The sequence below is a fragment of the Aquarana catesbeiana genome, linkage group LG11 (assembly GCF_042186555.1).
Source record: "Aquarana catesbeiana isolate 2022-GZ linkage group LG11, ASM4218655v1, whole genome shotgun sequence".
In the NCBI taxonomy this organism is placed as follows: Eukaryota; Metazoa; Chordata; class Amphibia; order Anura; family Ranidae; genus Aquarana; species Aquarana catesbeiana.
Genome location: NC_133334.1, coordinates 10,125,092 through 10,146,971, shown reverse-complemented (window position 1 = coordinate 10,146,971; position 21,880 = coordinate 10,125,092). Strand labels below are relative to the sequence as shown.

At 41.5% G+C, this 21,880-nt stretch overlaps 1 protein-coding gene across 1 annotated transcript in view; it reads right to left on the bottom strand.

Moving 5' to 3' along the window:
• The window catches only part of LOC141112909 (vomeronasal type-2 receptor 26-like), a 91,282-nt gene that overhangs the window by 36,611 nt on the left and 32,791 nt on the right, over positions 1–21,880 (bottom strand). The window contains exon 2 of the mRNA XM_073606012.1: positions 4,980–5,262. Coding sequence (XP_073462113.1) covers positions 4,980–5,262 — 283 coding nt within the window. The remainder of the gene's footprint in view (positions 1–4,979; positions 5,263–21,880) is intronic.

The following is a 21,880-nucleotide window of genomic DNA, read 5'->3' as shown; positions in this document are numbered from 1 at the left end:
TCTGAATCTGCCCCTGCAGAGCTGCCAGAATCTCTGCCCCAGTATGGCTCCTGTCCCCTAAGCAGACCAACTCAAGCACTGCATGGCATCTTTTTGCCTGAGTGCTTGCGTAGCCCCTGGAATGCCTACAGAGCACTGCTGGTTCCAAGGACAAATCTGCACAGGAAGAGGCCATAGAGGAAGAAGAAGAGGAGGGGGTGGAGGAGAGAGCTGTGGCAGAATCACCACTACCAGCATTTTGGAGGCATGGTGGCGGAACACGCTCCAACATTACTGCACCCTGTCCTGCATCCTTCCCAGCTGCCAGCAGGGTTACCCAGTGTGCCGTGAAAGAAAGGTAACGTCCCTGTCCATGCCTGCTGGACCATGAGTCAGTGATAATATGCACCTTACCGCTGACCTCCCTGTCCAACAAGGCCAAGACATTGTCTTCCACGTGCCGGTAGAGAGCCAAAATGGCCTTCCGAGAAAAAAATGGCATTCGGAACCTGCCACTGAGGTACCACACATTCCACAAATTTTCAAAAGGGCGCAAAGTCTACCAGCTGAAAAGGCAGCATTTGGAGTGCTAGCAATTTAGCCAAACTAGCATTCAGTATGTGGATGGCTGGGACCGAATTTCTTTCGACAGTTTAGCAACTGGTGTAGGGAAATTTGCCTGCTACAATTGGATTTAGGTGTACCGCTAGCAGATTGCCCGCAAGTGTTTGGGACACCTAATTCTACACCTTCATTTCTCTCAATGCAGGTCTCTGAGAGGACTGAAGGTATAGTGGGGTTGGAGATCCCAGCTGATGAGGAGCAAGGAGAGGTCCGCCTTGTTCTTTAGTGTGGATCTTTTAAGTACTGTTGCCAATGGACTGCATGGGAGCTCGGCATATGTCTGGCCAAGCATGTGGTGCCCAAGCGCTGCTGTTTTGGCCATGCTTGATATGCTTCAAACATATGTTGCAAACTGCACATGTTTCAAAAAAGGCCCGCAGCAAAGAACTTTTGAAAAAACTCGTGGAGTCAGCAGCGCCTTGCACATGGGGAGCTCTGCGGTGTGATGCAGTTGGTTGGCTGTCCTTAAGCTGGCCCCTGGAGGGCATCCTGCCTCGTTGGAGATGTTACTCTTCCTCCTCCTCTCTTCTATCAGGCACCCATGTAGAGTCAGTGACCTCATCATCCCTCTCCTTGCCACTGGAGCAAACCTGGCAGTATGCTGCATCTGGGGGAACATGACTGCCAGTTTCTTGTCCTACTTGGGCACCCCCTCTCTCTGGGCTCACGTTACTGCCTTCATCCTCAACCTGGGTACCATCATTGAAGCCTTCAAAACGCTGCGCATCCTCCTGCAGCATGTACCCGACACTGTGGTCGAACAGTTCGGGGGACTCTTCAGGACATGATGGTGGGGTTAGGGAATGAGTGACTGATGCCATTGAGCCGATGGAATAGGCCATTTTTACCAACTCTTCTGCATGTTGTGGCTCAACACGGCCAGCTGTTAAAAAAAGGACAAGCGTGCCCCACGGCCACGTGCTGTGGATGTACCGTGTCCATGACCAGCACTGTTGGCTGTAGACACAGAGCCTGCTTGCCCTCTTTTAGTGGCCTGTGAGCATCTGCCTTTCCTTGGTGGCCTTCCAGACATGCTGTAAAATTGCATTAGCAAAACACCGCCTGATGTTTACTAGAAAAATTACACCAGGAATGACCTGCAGTCAGGTATAGGAGACTCGAATGCAGTGGATATATTTGTAGGAGACTGTATATATATCTTTATGCACTGCAGATCACTGAATCACCTGCCTGCCTGCCTGAAAATGTCATTGAGAATGTACACCAGGAATGGCCTGTAGTCAGGTATAGGCCTGGCTAGAATAGAATGCAGTGGATATATATGTAGGAGACTGTATGTATATCTTTATGCACTGCAGATCACTGAATCACCTGCCTGGCCTGCCTGCCTGAAAGTGTTTTTGAATACGTACACCAAGAATGGCCTGTAGTCAGGTATAGGCATGGGTAAACTAGAATTCAGTGGATATATATGTAGGAGACTGTATATATATCTTTATGCACTGCAGATCACTGAATCACCTGCCTGGCCTGCCTGCCTGCCTGAAAGTGTTGTTGAAAACATACACCAGGAATGTCCTGTAGTCAGGTATAGGCTTGGCTAGACTAGAATGCAGTGGATACAGTGCCTTGCAAAAGTATTCACCCCCTTGGCATTTTTCGTGTTTTGTTGCCTCACAACCTGGAATTAACATAGATTGTTTGAGGATTTGCATCATTTAATCCACAGAACATGCAGAACTTTGAAGATGTTTTTTTTTATTGTGAAGCAAACAACAAATAGGACAAAATAACAGAAAAAGTCAATGTGCATAACTATTCACCCCCTAAAGTCAATACTTTGTAGAGCCACCTTTTGTGGCTATCACAGCTCCAAGTTGCTTTGGATAAGTCTCTATGAGCTTGTCACATCTTACCACTGGGATTTTTGCCCATTCCTCCTTGCAAAACTGCTCCTTCAAGTTGGATGGTTTGCGTTTCTGAACAGCAATCTTTAAGTCTGACCACAGATTTTCTATTGGATTGAGGTCTGGGTTTTGACTAGGCTATTCCAACACATTTACATGTTTCCCTTTAAACCACTCAAGTTTTGCTTTAGCAGTGTGTTTGGGGTCATTGTCCTGCTGGAAAGTGAACCTCCGTCCTAGCCTCAAATCACACACAGAGTGGTACAGGTTTTGCTCAAGAATACCCTGTATTTAGCACAATCCATCTTTCCCTCAACTCTGACCAGTTTCCCAGTCCCGACTGCTGAAAATATCCCCACAGCATAATGCTGCCACCACCATGTTTGACTGTGGGGATGGTGTTCTTTGGGTGATGTAATGTGTTGGGTTTGCGCCAGACATAGCATTTTCTTTGGTGGCCAAAAAGTTCAATTTTAGTCTCATCAGACCAGAGCACCTTCCTCCATACATTTTGGGAGTCTCCCACATTGCCATTTTGTTTTTTTGCTGAAAGTAATGGCTTTCTTCTGGCCACTCTGCTATAAAGCCCAACTCTATAGAGCGTACGGCTTATTTTCATCCTATGTACAGATACTCCAGTCTCTGCTGTGGAACTCTGCAGCTCCTCCAGGGTTACCTTAGGTCTCTGTGCTGCCTCTCTGATTAATGCCCTCCTTGCCCGGTCAGTGAGTTTTGGTGTGCGGCCGTCTCTTGGCAGCTTTTCTGTTGTGCCATGTTCTTTCCATTTGGTTATGATAGATTTGATGGTGCTCCTAGGGATCATCAAAGATTTGGATTTTTTTATAACCTAACCCTAACTTGTACTTCTCAACAACATTGTCCCTTACATGTTTGGAGAGTTCCTTGGTCTTCATGGCAGTGTTTGGTTAGTGGTGCCTCTTGCTTAGGTGTTGCAGCCTCTGGGGCCTTTCAAAAAGGTGTGTATATGTAATGACAGATCATGTCACACTTAGATTGCACACAGATGGACATCATTCCACTAATTATGTGACTTCTGAAGGTAATTGGTTGCACCAGAGCTTTTTATGGGCTTCATAACAAAGGGGATGAATACATACGCACATGCCAATTATCAGTTTTTTATTTCTGAAAAATAGTTTCATGTATATATTTTTCTAATTTTACTTCACCAACTTAAACTATTGTGTTCTGATCCATCACATATAATTCAGATTAAGAAAACATTGAACTAAAGGCTGTAATGTAACAAAATAGGTAAAAAGTCAAGGGGGGTGAATACTTTTGCAAGGCACTGTATATATATATATATATATATATATATATATATATATATATATATATATGTTGGAGACTGTATATATATTTAATGCACTGCAGATCACTGAATCACTTGCCTCCCTGCCTGAAAGTATATTTGAAAGCGTACACCAGGAATGGCCTGCAGTCAGATATAGGCTTGGCTAGACTGGAATGCAGTGGATATATATATGTTGGAGATTGTATATATATTTAATGCACTGCAGATCACTGAATCACTTGCCTGCCTGCCTGCCTGCCTGAAAGTGTATTTGAAAACGTACACCAGCAAAGGCCTGCAGTCAAATATAGGTTTGGCTAGACTAGAATACAGTGGATATATATGTAGGAGACAGTATATATATTTTATGCACTGCAGATCACTGAATAACCTGCCTGGCCTGCCTGCCTGAAAGTGTATGTGAATACGTACACCAGGAACGGTCTGCAGCGAGATCTAGCTACACAGGATACAGCGTATATATATATATATACGCTGTATATATATATATATATATATATATATACACAAAGCCAGGATGTATATATACTAAATACACTGCAGCTAACTGAATCAACTGCCTGCCTGAAGTATATTAGAAACAGTACATCAGGAACATTTTGCAGTGAGATCTAGCTAACTGAGTAAACAGCCTGCTCAAAGTAAATGAAATGACACTCTCTCTCTCTCTCTCTCTATCTCAACCAGCAACACACTACACAAGGCCAACATGCAGGTGGCCTTATATAGTGCGGGGCATGGACTTAACCAACCTGATCCATGTGAAGTGTAAATGACAGCCTCAGTCAGCACTGTTTCACTGACTACTCCCCTGACGCATTTCATACCACCCTCTGGGGCATAATTGTAGAGGCCCTCTACGATTAATCCCCAATGGGCTAGGCAAAATGCATCATAGGGTGTGGTCAGTGGAGCAGGGTTGCCTTAGGCTGACATTTACACTTCACATAGATCAGGTTGGTTGAGCAGCGTCTCATATCTTTATTATGTTGTAAATGGGAAATTTTCTAACTAAAGTTTTATTACATATACTGGTGGAAATGTGACAGGTTCTCTTTAAGATTAGAACTATAATTAAAGGATTAAATTAAATTTATACTAAATATTCTGGGGGAAATATTGATGGGTTCTATTTAAGATTAGAATGTGATACCTCAGTGTCTTCTCACCTGAGAGTAACTGTACACACCCAACAACTGTGCCATGGGAAGGGTGGTTTTAGAATAGTGATCCCCGATGAAACCGATGATCTTGTCACGTTTTGCACAAGAATAATTAGGAACAGTTTCCCCTGGACCAGATAAAATCTGCAGGATACTTTTAATGGCCTTGTTTTCATCTGCACATGAATCAAATATGTGATATCCCAGAGAAACATTCTGTAACACCTGTGAGTTTTTCTGGATGCCGTAGAAAAAGGTCAGCAGATTATTATAGTTATAAGGTAGTGGACTGTGGAAGGGATAAGAATGGATAAGTTAGTACATTTTTCACATTTATAATTCTATCCAGCTGCTGGTGTCATGCTCTGAAAATTGCCGTCAAAGGCACCTGGTGATATCAGCCCAATACAAATTATGGCAATTTATCACCAACCTTTTCATTAGCCATTCTCAACATTTTACCATGGAGGAACCCTTGAAATAATACTCAGGTCTCAGGCAACCCCTGCTAAAAATATTTATATATACAGTGGGGAAAATAATTATTTGATCCCCTGCAGATTTTGTAAGTTTGCCCACCTACAAAGAAATGAAGGGTCTAGAATTTTTATCATAGGTGTATTTTATATGATAGAGACAGAATATCAACCAAAAATTCAGGAAAAAAACACATAAAACACATGGTAGAATTTAAGTTGCAGTTCAGTGAGTAAAATAAGTATTTGATCCCCAAGCAAAACATGACTTAGTACTTGGTGGAGAAACCCTTGTTGGTAAGCACAGAGGTAAGACGTTTCTTGTAGTTGGTGACCAGGTTTGCACACATCTCAGAAGGGATTTTGGTCCACTCTTCTTTACAGATCTTCTCTAAATTGTTAAGGTCTCTTGGCAACTCGAAGTTCCAGCTCCCTTCCATAAATGTTCTATAGGATTAGGGTCTGGAGACTGGGTAGGTCACTCCATGACCCTAATGTGCTTCTTCTTGAGCCACTCCGTTGTTGCCTTGGCGATATGTTTTGGGTTATTGTCATGCTGGATAACCCATCCACGACCCATATTCAGTGTTCTGGCTGAGGGAAGAAGGTTCTCATCCAAGATTTTACAATACATGGCCCTGTCTATTGGCCCCCAATGCAGCAAAGTCGGCCTGTACCTTTAGCAGAGAAACAGCCCCAAATCATAATGTTTCCACCTCCATGCTTGACTGTAGGGAAGGTGTTCTTAGGGTCATAGTCAGCATAAGAACACCATCACTACAGTCAAGCACAGAGGTGCTAACATTATGGTTTGGGGTTGTTTCTCTGCTAAAGGTACAGGCTGACTTTGCCGCCAAAAAGAAATCCTTAAGGATTTAGAGAAGATCTGTAAAGAAGGGTGGAACAAAATCCCTCCTGAGATGTGTGCAAATCTGGTAACTAAGTACAAGAAATGTCTGACCTCTGTGCTTGCCAACAAAGGTTTCTCCACCAACTACTAAGTCGTGTTTTGCTTGGGGATCAAATACTTATTTTACTCACTGAACTGCAACGTAATTTATAACATTTGTATCATATGTTTTTTCTGGATTTTTGGTCGTTATTCTGTCTCTATTATTTAAAATACACTTATGATAAAACTTATACACCCTTCATTTCTTAGTAAGTGGGTAAACTTACAAAATATATAATAAATAATTATAATTAAGAGGAGAAGCTAAACTGGTACCATTCCAGTGGTTCTGCTGAGTGATGTTGATGCCAAAACTACCTTGGTATCATCAGGCCCCAGCACTGCTCATGACTCAAGGATCCCCTAGCAACCTCTGGAGGAACCCAGGGGTTCCACCAAACCCTGTTTGAGAAAGGCTGTTTTAGATTGCCATGGTTTGCTGGGTACATTTTTGTTTTGTTTTGTTTTTTTTTTGTTTCAAAGTTTTTATTTTTTCATGTTTATATGTGTAAATAACATTGTAATGTTAGCATGGTACATGAAAGACAAGGATTGAGTGGTTCCAAGACATTTTCAGTACAATATAGGTTGTGTGATAAACAATAAACCAAATAACAGAGAGGAAAAATTAAACAAGAATGTAATAGAATTTTTTCTACGAATGTGCACAAACATCCTCCTTGGAGGTTCATCATATGAGGAATAGAGTGGTGCGAAGAGCAAGTTATAGGGTAAGTGCTTTTAAACTACATAATTGGGCATTAACTGTGAATGGGTGGGGGGTCATGAGTCCTGATGTCCATTGTCTGTTCAGTTGTAGTTTACCGTTACAATGGGATGTGCAGCTCTAAGCCAATGGGGTGCAATTTCAGCTCGAGTACTTCTAAGGGGTGTACTACTGGGGACGAACCCCTTGCACCTCAGTATATCCATGTGACCAGTAAAGAGTCTCATATAGGTCTATGTTTACTTGGACAGTATTGGGCATTGTCAGGGGGGGGGCGAGGAGTGGGGGGTGCTGGGTAAATTTTGACCTTTACAATAGACGGACCCCTACTATAATTTTGTGATTGGAGGATCAGATCACATCTCTGTGAAAAGCCCAGGAAAGCATTTAACACACCTGCTCCCCATTCACACCTAAGAGGGAAAATGGATAATTGGGCCCAATTTGGACATTTTCACTTAGGGGTGTACTCACTTTTTTTGTCAGCGGTTTAGACATTAATGGCTGTGTGTTGAGTTATTTTGAGGGGACAGCAAATTTATACTGTTATACAAGCTGTACACTCACTACTTTACATTGTAGCAAAGTGTAATTTCTTCAGTGTTGTCACATGAAAAGATAGAAGAAAAGATTTACACAAATTTGAGGGGTGTACTCACCTTTGTATATATTCAGAAAACATTTGGAGGTGCATCATGTCGGGGTGACAACCCGAAATATTGTAATCCGGAGATAGAATAGAAACATTTGGTCACAAGTATCTCTAGGTAGTAAGAGAGAGGGAATGAAAGTATGTAGACCTCGAGGCTTATAGGTCTCGAGGTGAAGCTTGAGATGGTGTCTAAGGAACCATTCCCATAGCGGTCCAAACAATTCCTGCTTTCACTGATTTATTGGGCATACCTGAACAGCTAGAGTATACGGGGTAGGGATCGACCGATTATCGGTGTGGCCGGTTAAAGGGGGCCGATATTCACTTTTTTTTTTAAACATCGTATTGGTCACAAACTTACCGATCTAACCGATATTGCTTCAAGGGGTTGTACCAGGCCTCACCCTGGTACTGTTCTTTAGAGCGGACTGTCAGCTTTCTTGTAATAACAACTGATGCAGCTAAGCAGCCACTAGGCTGTTATTACATGCAGCGGGAGGGGACATCCTGTCTCTGTATGGGTGAAAGAGGAAACAGGAAAGAAAAAGAAAAGAAGAAGAAAGAAGTGCAGGAGAGAAGAGAGATAAAAAAAACGAAAGAGGGAGGGAGGGCAGTCCATCTCTCGCCCTCTCCTGTGGTTTAAAAAGGAAGGTTGTCTAGCCGCAGTTTGGGCATCATTCCAGGGTACGTTGGAGTCAGATCACCACGGAGAACCATTTAGAGGCTGGGTATGAGAGCTGGTCAGACTGTGGTATTCTGCGATCATTTGGAAGTGTGTCCAGCAGGCCCATTTGGTTGAGAATTTTGTGGGCGTGTCTCGGGCTATACTAATCAGACTGTCCATCTCCACTATTTTGTTGATCTTTGCAAACCATTCTTTGATTGGGGGGGGGGGGGGGGGGCTGAGGGGTGTCCCAGTGAATTGGGATGCATTGTTTTAATATTTTTGCATATTTGTCACCCTTAAATGATTCAGATCATCAAACAAAATTTTAATAATACACAAAGATAACCCGAGCAAATACTAAATGCAGTTTTTAAATGATAATTTAATTGATAAAAGGGAAAAAAGCTGTCCAACCCTGCCTTGCATATGATTGGATAATGGAAGTCAAGAGGTTAACCTAATTTATTAAGCTATGGGGAACATTCTCCTGCAAAGTGCAACTTCCCTTGCAAAGTCAACAGTCTATTTATCCTTTGGTAAATCAACCCCAGTGTTTTACCTGCTTTCATCAAGCTACAAAGCTTAAGTAATTCATACGTGTTGTGTTTCAAAGGCATGAGGTGTTAACGCAAGGTGGGCTCTGGCTGCCTTCCCAGCAAGGATGTGGGATACCCCAACAAAATTACAAGAAAACAAAAAAATGCTTGAGGAGGATCTAGATCCCTGGTGCCCAACATGCGGCCCTTTGGTATATGATGTGTGGTACTCGAACCTTAGCAGTCTATATTGGGAACATTGATTAGGGTAATAGCATTGATCTCTACCAGCCTCATGTAACATCTTACCAGCTTTGTATTGTCTTCTGCAGCATCACCCCAACCAACAATGTATCCTGTCCTCACTCTCTGACCCTCATTTCCTCTATTCGGTCTGCAGTTTCTGATGGTCCTCTCAAGCATTACATATATTGAACATTATGTGCGGCCCTTTGGTGATATCAGGAGCCACATTCAAGGCCCCCTCCCTAAGCCCAAATGTTGACAACCACTATTCCAGATAGACCAATCTAACTGAAATAACACAAAGAAAGAACAGAACCTAAGACATACTTAAAGCACGCTATGTGTGTCTGAAGCATATGACTTTCTATGGGGACCATATCGTAATTGATGGTGAAAAGGCCTCCAATTATGATATCTCCATCCTTAAAGTATTCATACTCCTCATAAGTTTTCCTTAGCTGCAGTCTACAAGTCAGTGAAGGATCTTTTATCTTCAATCTGCTGGAGATCACACCAATAATGAACGAAACCATTTCTAGGAGACATGGGATTGCAGGAATCATTGTGATTTTGTCTCCAGATGATAAATTAATATGCAATAAAATATAGAGAGAAACTGAAATATACAATGCCAATATAAACAGAAGTTGGTTCATATAAGGAAAAATAAATATTCAGTTAGAGGATAAATAATTAAGTTACAGAAATGATCTCAATTCAAGCTGATGATAAACTTGTGAGTTTTTCTATAGTTTTCTGTAAAAGTAGAAGAGAGGTCAGATCTCTGGGCTGCGGTGCAAGGTATATGCAGTCCTGGAACATGATATATATAGGTCCTCATACAGATCACCTGAAAGGAACGTTCCTTACAGCATAATCTTGGCATGGTAGAATGGACTGCTCAGTGATCTCTGAATTTTTATAGAGATCTGTAAGACACGTCTAGGTGTGTTCTGGATTTAGTTTGAAAGACGTTGGCCATGAATAATCTGAAATAAAAAAAGCTTCCCTATGGAGAGAGGACAAAACTGTTTGAAAATAATATTATCCACTTAAAGGGAACCTATAATAGAATCATATATATGAATGAATGGATTATACAATAAATTAGGTTTATAAGATTTTATAACTTTCACTGCCAGGCTGTTTTTGCACACATATTGAAATGCAAATTTTAGGCCGGAAGATTAATTAACCCCCCCTCAAAGCTGTGTGCTTCCCTGAAATGGCAACAAACTTTGGCACACAAAGTTGTCCATAGGCTTTTATATCTATAACTAGGAAAGTTGTGACTTTAAAATGAGGTCATGGACATTGTGAAGATGGCTGGATAAAAAATACATATTTATTGATCATAGTGAAATGCACAATCATATCAATACCATAGACCACATATATAAAAGACATTGCAATAAATATCATTTCATAAAGTATTTACAGGCACATATGTATGTGCGAATGTAATACAGACATCAAGAGTACATCAAATATATCAACTTGGTGCCATGTAGTGGTCACAATTGATGAATTATACATACAAAACAAAAAATTCCATATGTGTACATGTAATGTTGCAGCAGCACTTTCACCGGGAATATGGGTATAGACAGTAGAATCATAATTGAAAAGTGAAAAATGTTCTGAAGTAAAAGTATGCTGTAAACATGTGTCTGCATCCCGAAATACTCAACGCGTTTCGTGTGAAGGACACTCATCAGGGGCGATAGCACAGGGACGTCTAGAAAATATGGTGAAATATGATTAGTCTAGGTGTATCTGATCATAATAGGGGAAGGCAAAAGAGCCTACCCTGAGTACTTACATGTGGTCAGTACAATAAGGTGTAGCGGGAACCAGGGCCCAAAAAGATGTCTGACCCGGGAGCTGAGGTATTCTGGGGTCGCGTGTAGGTGGGATGCATATACAGAGCCTCCCCTGGACACAGGGACCCAGGTTGCTGGTATTCATGGTGAGACAAGATAATGCGCCAGTAATAACTACCTAAAATAAAAAAGGTGCATAATCAGTGTATCACCGCTGGTTCTGAGGACAAATCAGCACAGGAAAAGGCCATGGAGGAAGAAGAAGAGGAGGGGGTGGAGGAGAGAGGTGTGGCAGAATCCCCACTAGTAGAATTTTGGAGGCGTGGTGGCGGAACAACCTCCAACACTACTGCACCCTGTCCTGCATCCTTCCCAGCTGCCAGAAGAGTCAACCAGTGCGCGGTGAAAGATAGGTAACATCCCTGTCAATGCCTGCTGGACCATGAGTCAGCGGTAATATGCACCTTACCGCTGACCGCCCTGTCCAGGCGAGGCCAAGACATTGCAGAACCTGCCACTGAGGGACCGCACATTCCACAAACTCACGGAAGGGGGCAGAGTCTACCAACTAAAAATGCAGCAGTTGAAGTGCTAGAAATTTAGCCAAGCTAGCATTCAACTGCTGAGCATGTGGATGGCTGGGAGCGAACTTCTTTCGGCGGTGCAGCAGGTGAGGCAGGAAAATTTGCCTGGTACAATCTGACGTCGGTGTACCGATAGCAGATTTCTCGCAAGTACTTGGCTGTGACACACCTAATTCTACACCTTCATTCCTTTTAGTGCAGGTTTCAGAGAGGACTGAAGGTATAGTGGGGTTGGAGATCCCAGCTGATGAGGAGCAAGGAGAGGTCCGCTTTGTTCTTTGGTGTGGGTCTTTTAGGTACGCTTGCCAATGAACTGCATGGCAAGTCAACATATGTCTGGTCAAGCATGTGGTGCCCAAGCGGGTGATGTTTTGGACACGCGAGATACACTTGAGACATATGTTGCAAATAGCAGTGGTGGGATCCTATGCACTAGTCTCAAAAAAGGCCCACACCAAAGAACTTTTGGAATAACGCGCAGAGACAGCAGCGCCCTGCACATGCGGAGCTCTGCGGTGTGATGCAGTCAGTGTGCTGCCCTTAAACTGGCCCCTGGAGGGCATCCTGCCTTGTTGTGCCTCCTCCTCCTCTCTCCTATCAAGCACCCACATGGAGTCAGTGACCTCATCATCCCCTCCCTCCTCATCACTGGAGCAAAGCTGGCAGTATGCTGCAGCTGGGGGAACATGACTGCCAGATTGCTGTCCTTCTTGGGCACCCCCTCTCTTTGGGCTCACATTACTGCCCTACTGTTGGCAGCTGCTTTGCCAGACAAAGTACCCTGAGCCTGGGTGAGAGAGGATGAGGAGGATGAGGACGGCTTGGTCATCCACTCTATCAAGTCTTCTGCATGTTGCGGCTCAACACGGCCAGATGCCAAAAAAATGGACACGCGTGTTCTACGGCCACGTGCTTATGAGGATGCACCGTCTCCATGACCAGCACTGTTGCCTCTAGACACAGAGCCTGCTTGCCCTCTTTTATTGGCTTGTGACTGTCTCCTTGTTGGCCTTCCAGACATACTAATGGCCTGCAGTGAGATGTAGCTGCACAAAGCTGGGATGTATATATATACTGATACCGTAGCTAGCAGAATCAACTGCCTGCCTGTGGTACTAATAGGATCAGAAGAACACCACCAATTTTCTTCAGGTAGCTTTAGGTGCACACTGTGCAGAGGACACAGTACACTAACTGTAAATACTGTAGCTGCCTGCCTGTGGTATTAATAGGAGCAGAACAACAGCACCTGTCTTCAGGTAACTTTAGGGGCACACTGTGCAGAGGACACAGTACACTAACTGTAAATACTGCAGCTGCCTGCCTGTGGTACTAATAGGATCAGAAGAACACCAATTTTCTTCAGGTAGCTTTAGGTGCACACTGTGCAGAGGACACAGTACACTAACTGTAATTACTGCAGCTTCCTGCCTGTGGTACTAATAGGATCAGAAGAACACCACCAATTTTCTTCAGGTAGCTTTAGGTGCACACTGTGCAGAGGACACAGTACACTAACTGCAAATACTGTAGCTTCCTGCCTGTGGTATTAATAGGAGCAGAACAACAGCAATTGTCTTCAGGTAGCTACAGGTGCACACTGTGTAGAGGACACAGTACACTAACTGTAAATACTGCAGCAGCCTGCCTGTGGTACTAATAGGATCAGAAGAACACCACCAATTTTCTTCAGGTAGCTTAAGGTGCACACTGTGCAGAGGACACAGTACACTAACTGTAAATACTGTAGCTGCCTGTCTGTGGTATTAATAGGAGCAGAACAACAGCAATTGTCTTCAGGTAGCTTTAGGTGCACACTGTGCAGAGGACACAGTACACTAACTTGTAAATACTACAGCTGCCTGCAGTACTAATAGAATCAGAAGAACACCACCGATTTTCTTCAGGTAGCTTTAGGTGCACACTGTGCAGAGGACACAGTACACTAACTTGTAAATACTACAGCTGCCTGCAGTACTAATAGGATCAGAAGAACACCACCAATTTTCTTCAGGTAGCTTTAGGTGCACACTGTGCAGAAGACGCACTACACTAACTTGTAAATACTGCAGCTGCCTGTGGTACTAATAGGAGCAGAAGAACACCACAAATTTTCTTCAGGTAGCTTTAGGTGCACACTGTGCAGAGGGCGCACTACACTAACTTGTAAATACTACAGCTGCCTGCGGTACTAATAGGATCAGATAAACACCACCAATTTTCTTCAGGTAGCTTTAGGTGCACACTGTGCAGAGGACGCACTACACTAACTTGTAAATACTGCAGCTGCCTGTGGTACTAAAAGGATCAGAAGAACGCCACCTATTTCCTTTAGGTAGCTTTAGGTGCACACTGTACAGAGGACGCACTACACTAAACACCAGCAATTTTCTTCAAGTAGCTGTAAATACTGTAAAAACACCTGCCTGCCTGTCAGTAGGAAGAGAATAACAGGAACGGATCTAACTAAACTGAATACAGTGTATATATATATATATATATATATATATATATATATACAACACCTAGGATGCATATATATGCAAAATACACTGTAAGTGCAGCTAACTGACTCGCCTGCCTACTCTATGTAACTTAAATCAAATGACAGTGTCTCTCTCTCTATCTCTCTCTCAACGCCGGCACACACTACACAGGGCCAACATGCAGGTGGCTTTATATAGTGTGAGGCGTGTACTAAACCCCCTGAACCATAATTGGCCAAAGCCACCCTAGCATGCTGAATGAATCTGTTATTTTGTAAATGATAATAAGTAAATTCCTCCTGAAGAAGCAGTCTTTCACCACAAAACATGTAAAGGATTATACATCAAGATATACTACATTCGTTATCCTCATCATCTATTGGGGATAATTTATCACCATTTTGAACCAACAAGTACAAAATCAACGATGTAAGTGTCATTTTTAATCATATATATGAATACGTACAATATACTTTTCAATGAGTTTGTATAAATAAAATGTTATATTTTTTATAAAAAATCTTTTTAATTTGTGGGTACTGAGATGCATTTTCACCTTTTCGCCAGGGAAAAGATTGGGGCAGTCCCCGGCTTTCCCCTTTAAACATAGGTGTATTTTATATGTTAGTGACAGAATATCAACCAAAAGCCAGAAAAAATATGATATAAATGTTATAAATTAAGATGCAGTTCAGTGAGTAAAATAAGTATTTGATCCCCAAGGAAAACATGACTTAGTAGTTGGTGGAGAAACCCTTGTTGGCGATCACAGAGGTCAGACTTTTCTTGTGTTTGCACACATCTCAGGAAGGATTGTGTTCCACTCTTCTTTACAGATCTCCTCTAAATCCTTAAGGTTTCTTGGCTGTCCCCTCCCCCTCCAGGAAGCAGGAAGTTTATCTACATTTACAAAGATTATTAATCTAGAGATATAAAAAGCTCCTGCAAAAGGTAATTACTTTTTTTAAAAGATGCTAATTGTAAATGATATCCCATGTTTCTGCACAGAATCACGGGATATCATTTACAATTAGCATCTTTTAAAAACGTAATTACCTTTTGCAGGAGCTGCCCCAAATTCCCCCATCAAAATTGCCCCATCAAAACTGCACAATCACACTTCCCCCATCAAAGTTGCCCCATCATACTGCCACCATCAAAATTGCCCCATCAAAACTGCACAATCATACTGCCCCCATCAAATTGCCCCCATCAAAATTGCACCATCAAATTGCCCCATCAAATATTGCCCCATCATACTGCCACCATCAAAATTGCCCCCATCATAATGCCCCATCAAAACTGCCCCATCATTCTGCCCCATCAAAACTGCCCCATCATACTGCCCCCATCGTACTGCCCCATCAAAACTGCCCCATCATACTGCCCCCATCAAAACTGCCCCATCAAATTGCCCCATCATACTGCCCCATCAAAATTGCCCCATCAAAATTGCCCCCATCAAAACTTCTCCATCAAATTTGCCCCATCATACTGCCCCATCAAAACTGCCCCATCATACTGCCCCATCAAAACTACTCCATCATACTGCCCCCATCAAAACTGCTCCATCATACTGCCCCCATCAAAAAATGCCCAATCAAATTGCCCCCATCAAATTGCCCCATCAAAACTGCCCCATCAAAACTGCCCCATCCAAACTGCTCCCATCAAAATTGCCCCATCATACTGCCCCATCAAAATTGCCCCATCAAATTGTCCCATCACACTGCCCCCATTTAAATTGCCACATCAAATTGTCCCATCATACTGCCACCATCAAAATTGCCCTATCAAAACTGCCCCATGAAAATTGCCCCATCAAATTTCCCCAATCAAAATTGTCCCATCAAATTGCCCCATCAAATTGTCCCATCATACTGCCACCATCAAAATTGGCCCATAAAATTGCCCCATCAAAACTGCCCCCATCAAAATTGCCCCATCAGATTGCCCCAATCAAAATTGCCCTATCATATCCACCATCAAAATTGCCCCATCAAAACTGCTCCATCAAATTGTCCACATCAAAACTACCACATCATACTGCTCCCAACAAAACTGCCCCATCAAAATTTCCTTATCAAATTGCCCCAATCAAAACTGCTCTATCATACTGCCCCCATCAAAATTGCCCCATCAAAACTTTCTCGCCCGCTAGTGGGGTGGATAAAAGCGCCCTGCTAGCGGCCGAATAGCGCAGCAAAATTGACGGTAAAGGGCCGCTAAAAATAGCGGCGTTTTACCGCCAGCGCCCCAGTGTGAAAGGGGCCCTAAGAAAAAAATAAAAAAACAGCAAAAATCGATTTAGACCCCACGGAGTACATTAGGAGGCCAAGGACTTTATAATGTGGGTGGAGCTCCACTTTAATGTGCTTCTTCTTGAGCTGCTCCTTTGTTGCCTTGGCGGTATGTTTTGGGTCATTGTCATGCTGGAAGACCCTTCCATGACCCATCTTCAGTGTTCTAACTGAGGGAAGAAGGTTCTCATCCAATATCTTACAATATGTGGCCCCATCCATTGGCCCCTCAATGCGGCAAAGTTGGCCTGTACCTATGGCAGAGAAACAGCCCCACCTCTGTGTGTGACTGTAGGTAAGGTGTTCTTATGCCCTGTACACACGACCGGTTTTGCTGTCAGAATAAACTCCGAAGGTTTCTCCAACAGAACTCCTACGGAATTCCATTCAAGCGGTCTTGCCTATACATGGTCACACCAAAGTCCGACCGTCCAGAACGCGGTGACATAAAACACGTATGACGGGACTAGAAAAAGGAAGTTCAATAGCCAGTAGCCAATAGCTTCTGTCTCGTACTTGCTTCAGAGCATGCGTCATTTTTGGTGCGTCAGAACAGCATACAGACGAGCGGTTTTCCTGATAGAAATTGGTTCAGTCAGAAATATTTAGAACATGTTCTATTTATAGGTCCGTCAGAATTTTTGAAAAAAGAAAGTCCGATGAGGCATACACGCGATCGGAATAGACAATGAAAAGATTCCGTCTGACTTTTTCTGTCGGACATTCCGCTCATGTGTACGCGGCTTTAGGGTCATAGTCAGCATTTTTCTTCCTTCAAACTGTATTTTCCCCGCTGTAGGTTTGTTGAAATTTTACATTTCATACACATTAAACATGTGCAATTCGTTTCGATCCAAATTCATTTTTTAACGAATTTCGACAAATTCGTTAATTCAGATATATCCGAATTAACAAAATCTCGTTTAACTAATTTTTACGAATATTCATAAATTCGAAAAATTAGTAAATTCGTACAGTCGCACATTCGTAAATTTGCACATTCGTACATTCGTAAATTCTTAAATTCGCACATTCCTACATTCATACATTCATAAATTCTTAAATTCGCACATTCGTAAATTCGTAAATTCGAATATTCATATATTCGTACATTCGTAAATTCGTACATTTGTAAATTCTTAAATGCGCACATTCGTACATTCATAAATTCGTACATTTGCACATTCATAAATTTGTACATTCGTAAATTCATAAATTCTTAAATTCGCACATTCGTACATTCGAAAATTCTTAAATTCATACATTCGTAAATTCGTACATTCGTAAATTCATAAATTCTTAAATTCGCACATTCGTACATTCGAAAATTCTTAAATTCATACATTCGTAAATTCGTACATTCGGAAATTCATAAATTCTTAAATTCTTAAATTTGCACATTCGTACATTCCTACATTCATAAATTCTTACATTCGCACATTCGTACATGCGTAAATACTTAAATTCGCACATTCGTACATTCATAAATTCCTAAATTTGTACATTTGTAAATTCTTAAATTCGCACATTATTACATTCGTAAATACTTAAATTCGCACATTCGTACATTTGTACATTCATAAATTCTTAAATTCGCACATTTGTACATTCATACATTCGTAAATTTGTACATTCGTAAATTCTTACATTCATACATTCATAAATTCTTAAATTCGCACATTTGTACATTCATAAATTCTTAAATTCGCACATTTGTACATTCATACATTCGTAAATTCGTACATTCGTAAATTCTAAAATTCGTACATTCGTAAATTCTTAAATTCGTAAATTCATACATTCGTACATTTGTAATTTCATACATTCGTACATTCGTAAATTCTTAAATTTGCACATTCGTAAATTTGTAAATTCGGAAATCTGAAATAATAATTACCTAATAATAACTTAACTATTACTAACTATTAAATTATAGGTATTGTAATCCTTTCAAATTTGGCTGTTAGTGAACATAACGAATACAAATTTTTCCGAAGTTATGAATTATCCGAAATAACGAATGCCGCAATTAAAAAAAAGGAAGGTAATGAATTAATAATAATAAATAATAATAAACTATTTATTATTATTAATTATTAATTTGTACTGTTCCATTTGTTTAGATGCGGCATTCGTTATTTTGGATAATTCATAACTTCGGAAAAATTTGTATTCGTTGTGTTCACTAACAGCCAAATTTGAAAGGATTACAATACCTATAATTTAATAGTTACAATTTCTGATTTTCTAATTTTCTGATTTTCTAACTTACGAATGTACGAATGTACGAATTTACGAATTGCGATCATAACGAATGACCCGAAAAATGAAAAAAACAAAAACTGAATGAAATAAAAACGAAAACGAACAAATTTTTTGGCAGTGCACATGTCTATATTACATACATTTCATACATGTTTAAAAAGTCTTATATGAATACAAAAAAAATGAAAGAAAAGGAAAAAATGTTGGAATAGGATTTTAAAAACTTTTTTTCATTTCTAAATGAAGATTGAGGATTAAGCTGCGTACACACGAGTGGAATGTTCGACAGAAAAAGTCAGACGGAATCTTTTCATCGTCTATTACAACCGTGTGTGGGCCTCATCGGACATTTTCTTTTTTGAAAATTCTGACGGACCTAGAAATGGAACATGTTCTAAATCTTTCTGACGGAACCAATTCCCATCAGGAAAACCGATCGTCTGTATGCTGTTCCAACGTACCAAAAACGACGCATGCTCTGAAGCAAGTACGAGACGGAAGTTATTGGCTACTGGTTATTGAACTTCCTTTTGCTAGTCCCATCGTATGGGTTGTACATCACGGCGTTCTGGACAGTCGGACTTTGGTGTGACCGTGTGTAGGCAAGACCGCTTGAGCGGAATTCCGTTGGAGTTCTGTCGGAGAAACCTTCGGAGTTTATTCCGACGGCAAAACCGGTCGTGTGTACAGGGCATAAGAATGGGAGAATTGTGAAAAAACAAAAGATAAGATTGAGCCAAGGATATTATTGGGTGAGAGTTAAAAGACAATTGTGTTCCTGTGGCCCCAGAATACAGGGTGTCCCAACACTCGCCATACATCGGGGAAACCAGGAAATATTAATTACCAAATTTTACAAAATATGTTGGCCACCTCTTTCTAAATCAGTTTATATTTTTTTAATATGAAATATAATATGAGGTTTTTTTTTCCTACCTATGGAGACTTTTGAGACAGCCTGTATAGTTCCCGAATGTATAGTACCTGAATCTTTAGAATTTATCTTTATAATCAAGCTCCTATCTTTTACCCTTTTATTTTTCAAATATTAGGAACTAAAGCACTCTAAAAAGGTACAAAATATTTAATTTGCATAAACTATTTCAACAATAGCATTACATTTCAGGCAGACACATCTGAGCTAACGTGAAACTGGCTATCGATGTTCTTTACATTTATTCTTTTGTATTCTTTTGAAGTTGTAAGATATTCAATGATAAGTGAAATCTCACCGGGTTGCTGCCACGGCAAATAATGATAGTTTTTGAATGCTGAAATAAATGTAATTACAGGTAAAAGAAAGTCACAAGAGAAAGCAGTTGAATTGCTAATGCCGCGTACACACGAGCGGACTTTACGGCATACTTGGTCCGGCGTACCGGAGTCCGTCAGACAATTCGATCATGTGTGGGCTCCAGCAGACTTTTTTTCTCAAAAGTTTGATGGACTTAGATTTGAAACATGTTTCAAATCTACCTGACGGACTCGGCTTTCTAGCGTACAAACCGGTCGTCTGTGTGCTAGTCCGACGGACCAAAACTGACGCATGCTCTGAAGCAGTTACAAAACGGAAGCGCTCGGTCTGGTAAAACTAGCCTTCGTATTGAAGCTAGCACATTCCTCTTCTGTGATCTTTTAACACAGCGCATTCTTTTTTTCTTTATAATGCGAGAGGAATGAAGTTGTTTTGCTGCTTATATTCACACAGAGTTCTCACAAACTACTTTATTCATGATTTATCCTCATGACTAATATTATATTTTTTAAAAGCCAGATCTCCAGAAATAAAGTAGATAAATATTTTTTGGACACTTTTTTTTTAGTTTTTATATTTAAACAATATATATTTTACACTGTGTGCTAAATTATACAAAATGTTATTTTTTTTTTTTTTGCGTTTCAAGTTACCACAATAACCTTAATATTTTTTAGTGTTTTAATGAACCTTAATGAGGTTGGTGTCCCTTGTTAATTAGACATAGGGGGGTTATTTTCAAAAGGCAAAATCATTTTTCGCTACAAGTGCAAATTGTACTTGGAATTGCACTGAAAGAGCATTTGGAAGTGCATTTGCTGTGTTTCCGAGGGGCACATGCAAGGAACCCCCCTCTCTTGCACATGATTGTATGATAAAATCGGCAGAGCTTCCCCTCATTTCAGATCTTCCCCTCAGATTTACAGCGACTGCACTTCCAACAAGTGCACTTGCAGTGCAATTTATAAAGTGCACTTTGCACTAGTACTTTGCACTTGAATTGCCAAATGATTTAGCCTTTTGTAAATAACCCACATAGTCTTTTTGACCTGTACCTGCCTACTCACAAACCAAATGTCCTTTTTGAATCAAAACACAATAATGTAAGGTAAAGAAAATATCCATTTATTTTGGTAAAAAAAGAAATGAGGAAGGCAACACTGGAGACACTTTTGGAATGTGTGAAGCCTTTTGTCCCCCAGGACACACATCAAGTTTTTGGAAAATAAAATTGGTATCTTGTGACTAGGGAGCACAGTCAGAAGTCAGACCAGACAGAAGCCAGGCAATCACCTTTGACTCTTCCGTGGAGCCTTCCCTGCACGCTGCCCTGCAGCGTTCCCTCCACTCTTCTCTGCAGCCTTCCTTGGAGGCTGTGCCTCTGGTGGTGTACTTGGGGCAGGGGGAGGAGTAGCAGGAGGAGTGGCTTCATCTGCTATATAGGTTGTTTGAGTAAGCTCCCCTCTCAAGCCCTTCTGATATGCTTGAAAAATAAGACCCTCACAGTGGAGGCGTTGCCCCTTTTCTAGTCCCAGCAACCTGGTGGCCATATATGTTCCATAGGCCTCTTCAGCATTGGGTGGTGTGCTCAGGATTTGGCTGGCTTCCCAAATGAGAGCTAGTAATTCCTCCTCTGTGAGGGTCATCTTCCTGGGCCTCTTTGTGGTAATGCGGAGGGGAGGCACCTGACATTCCGTGAGGTTTCTACTGGGCCCAGCCACGGCCTCCTCCTCTCTCCCACTGGGCAAGGCCTCCTCCTCTATACCTCTGGGCACTGCCTCCTCCTGGCTGAGCTCATCCTGGGTTAAAAAAAGGGACATACCAGTAGTTGTAATTTTGGGTTACGCAATCACACACAATTTTCAGCTCATGACTTGCAAATATAATTCTAAACAAATAGTAAAGGCTATCTTTTTGACCCCCACCATTATTGTAGCT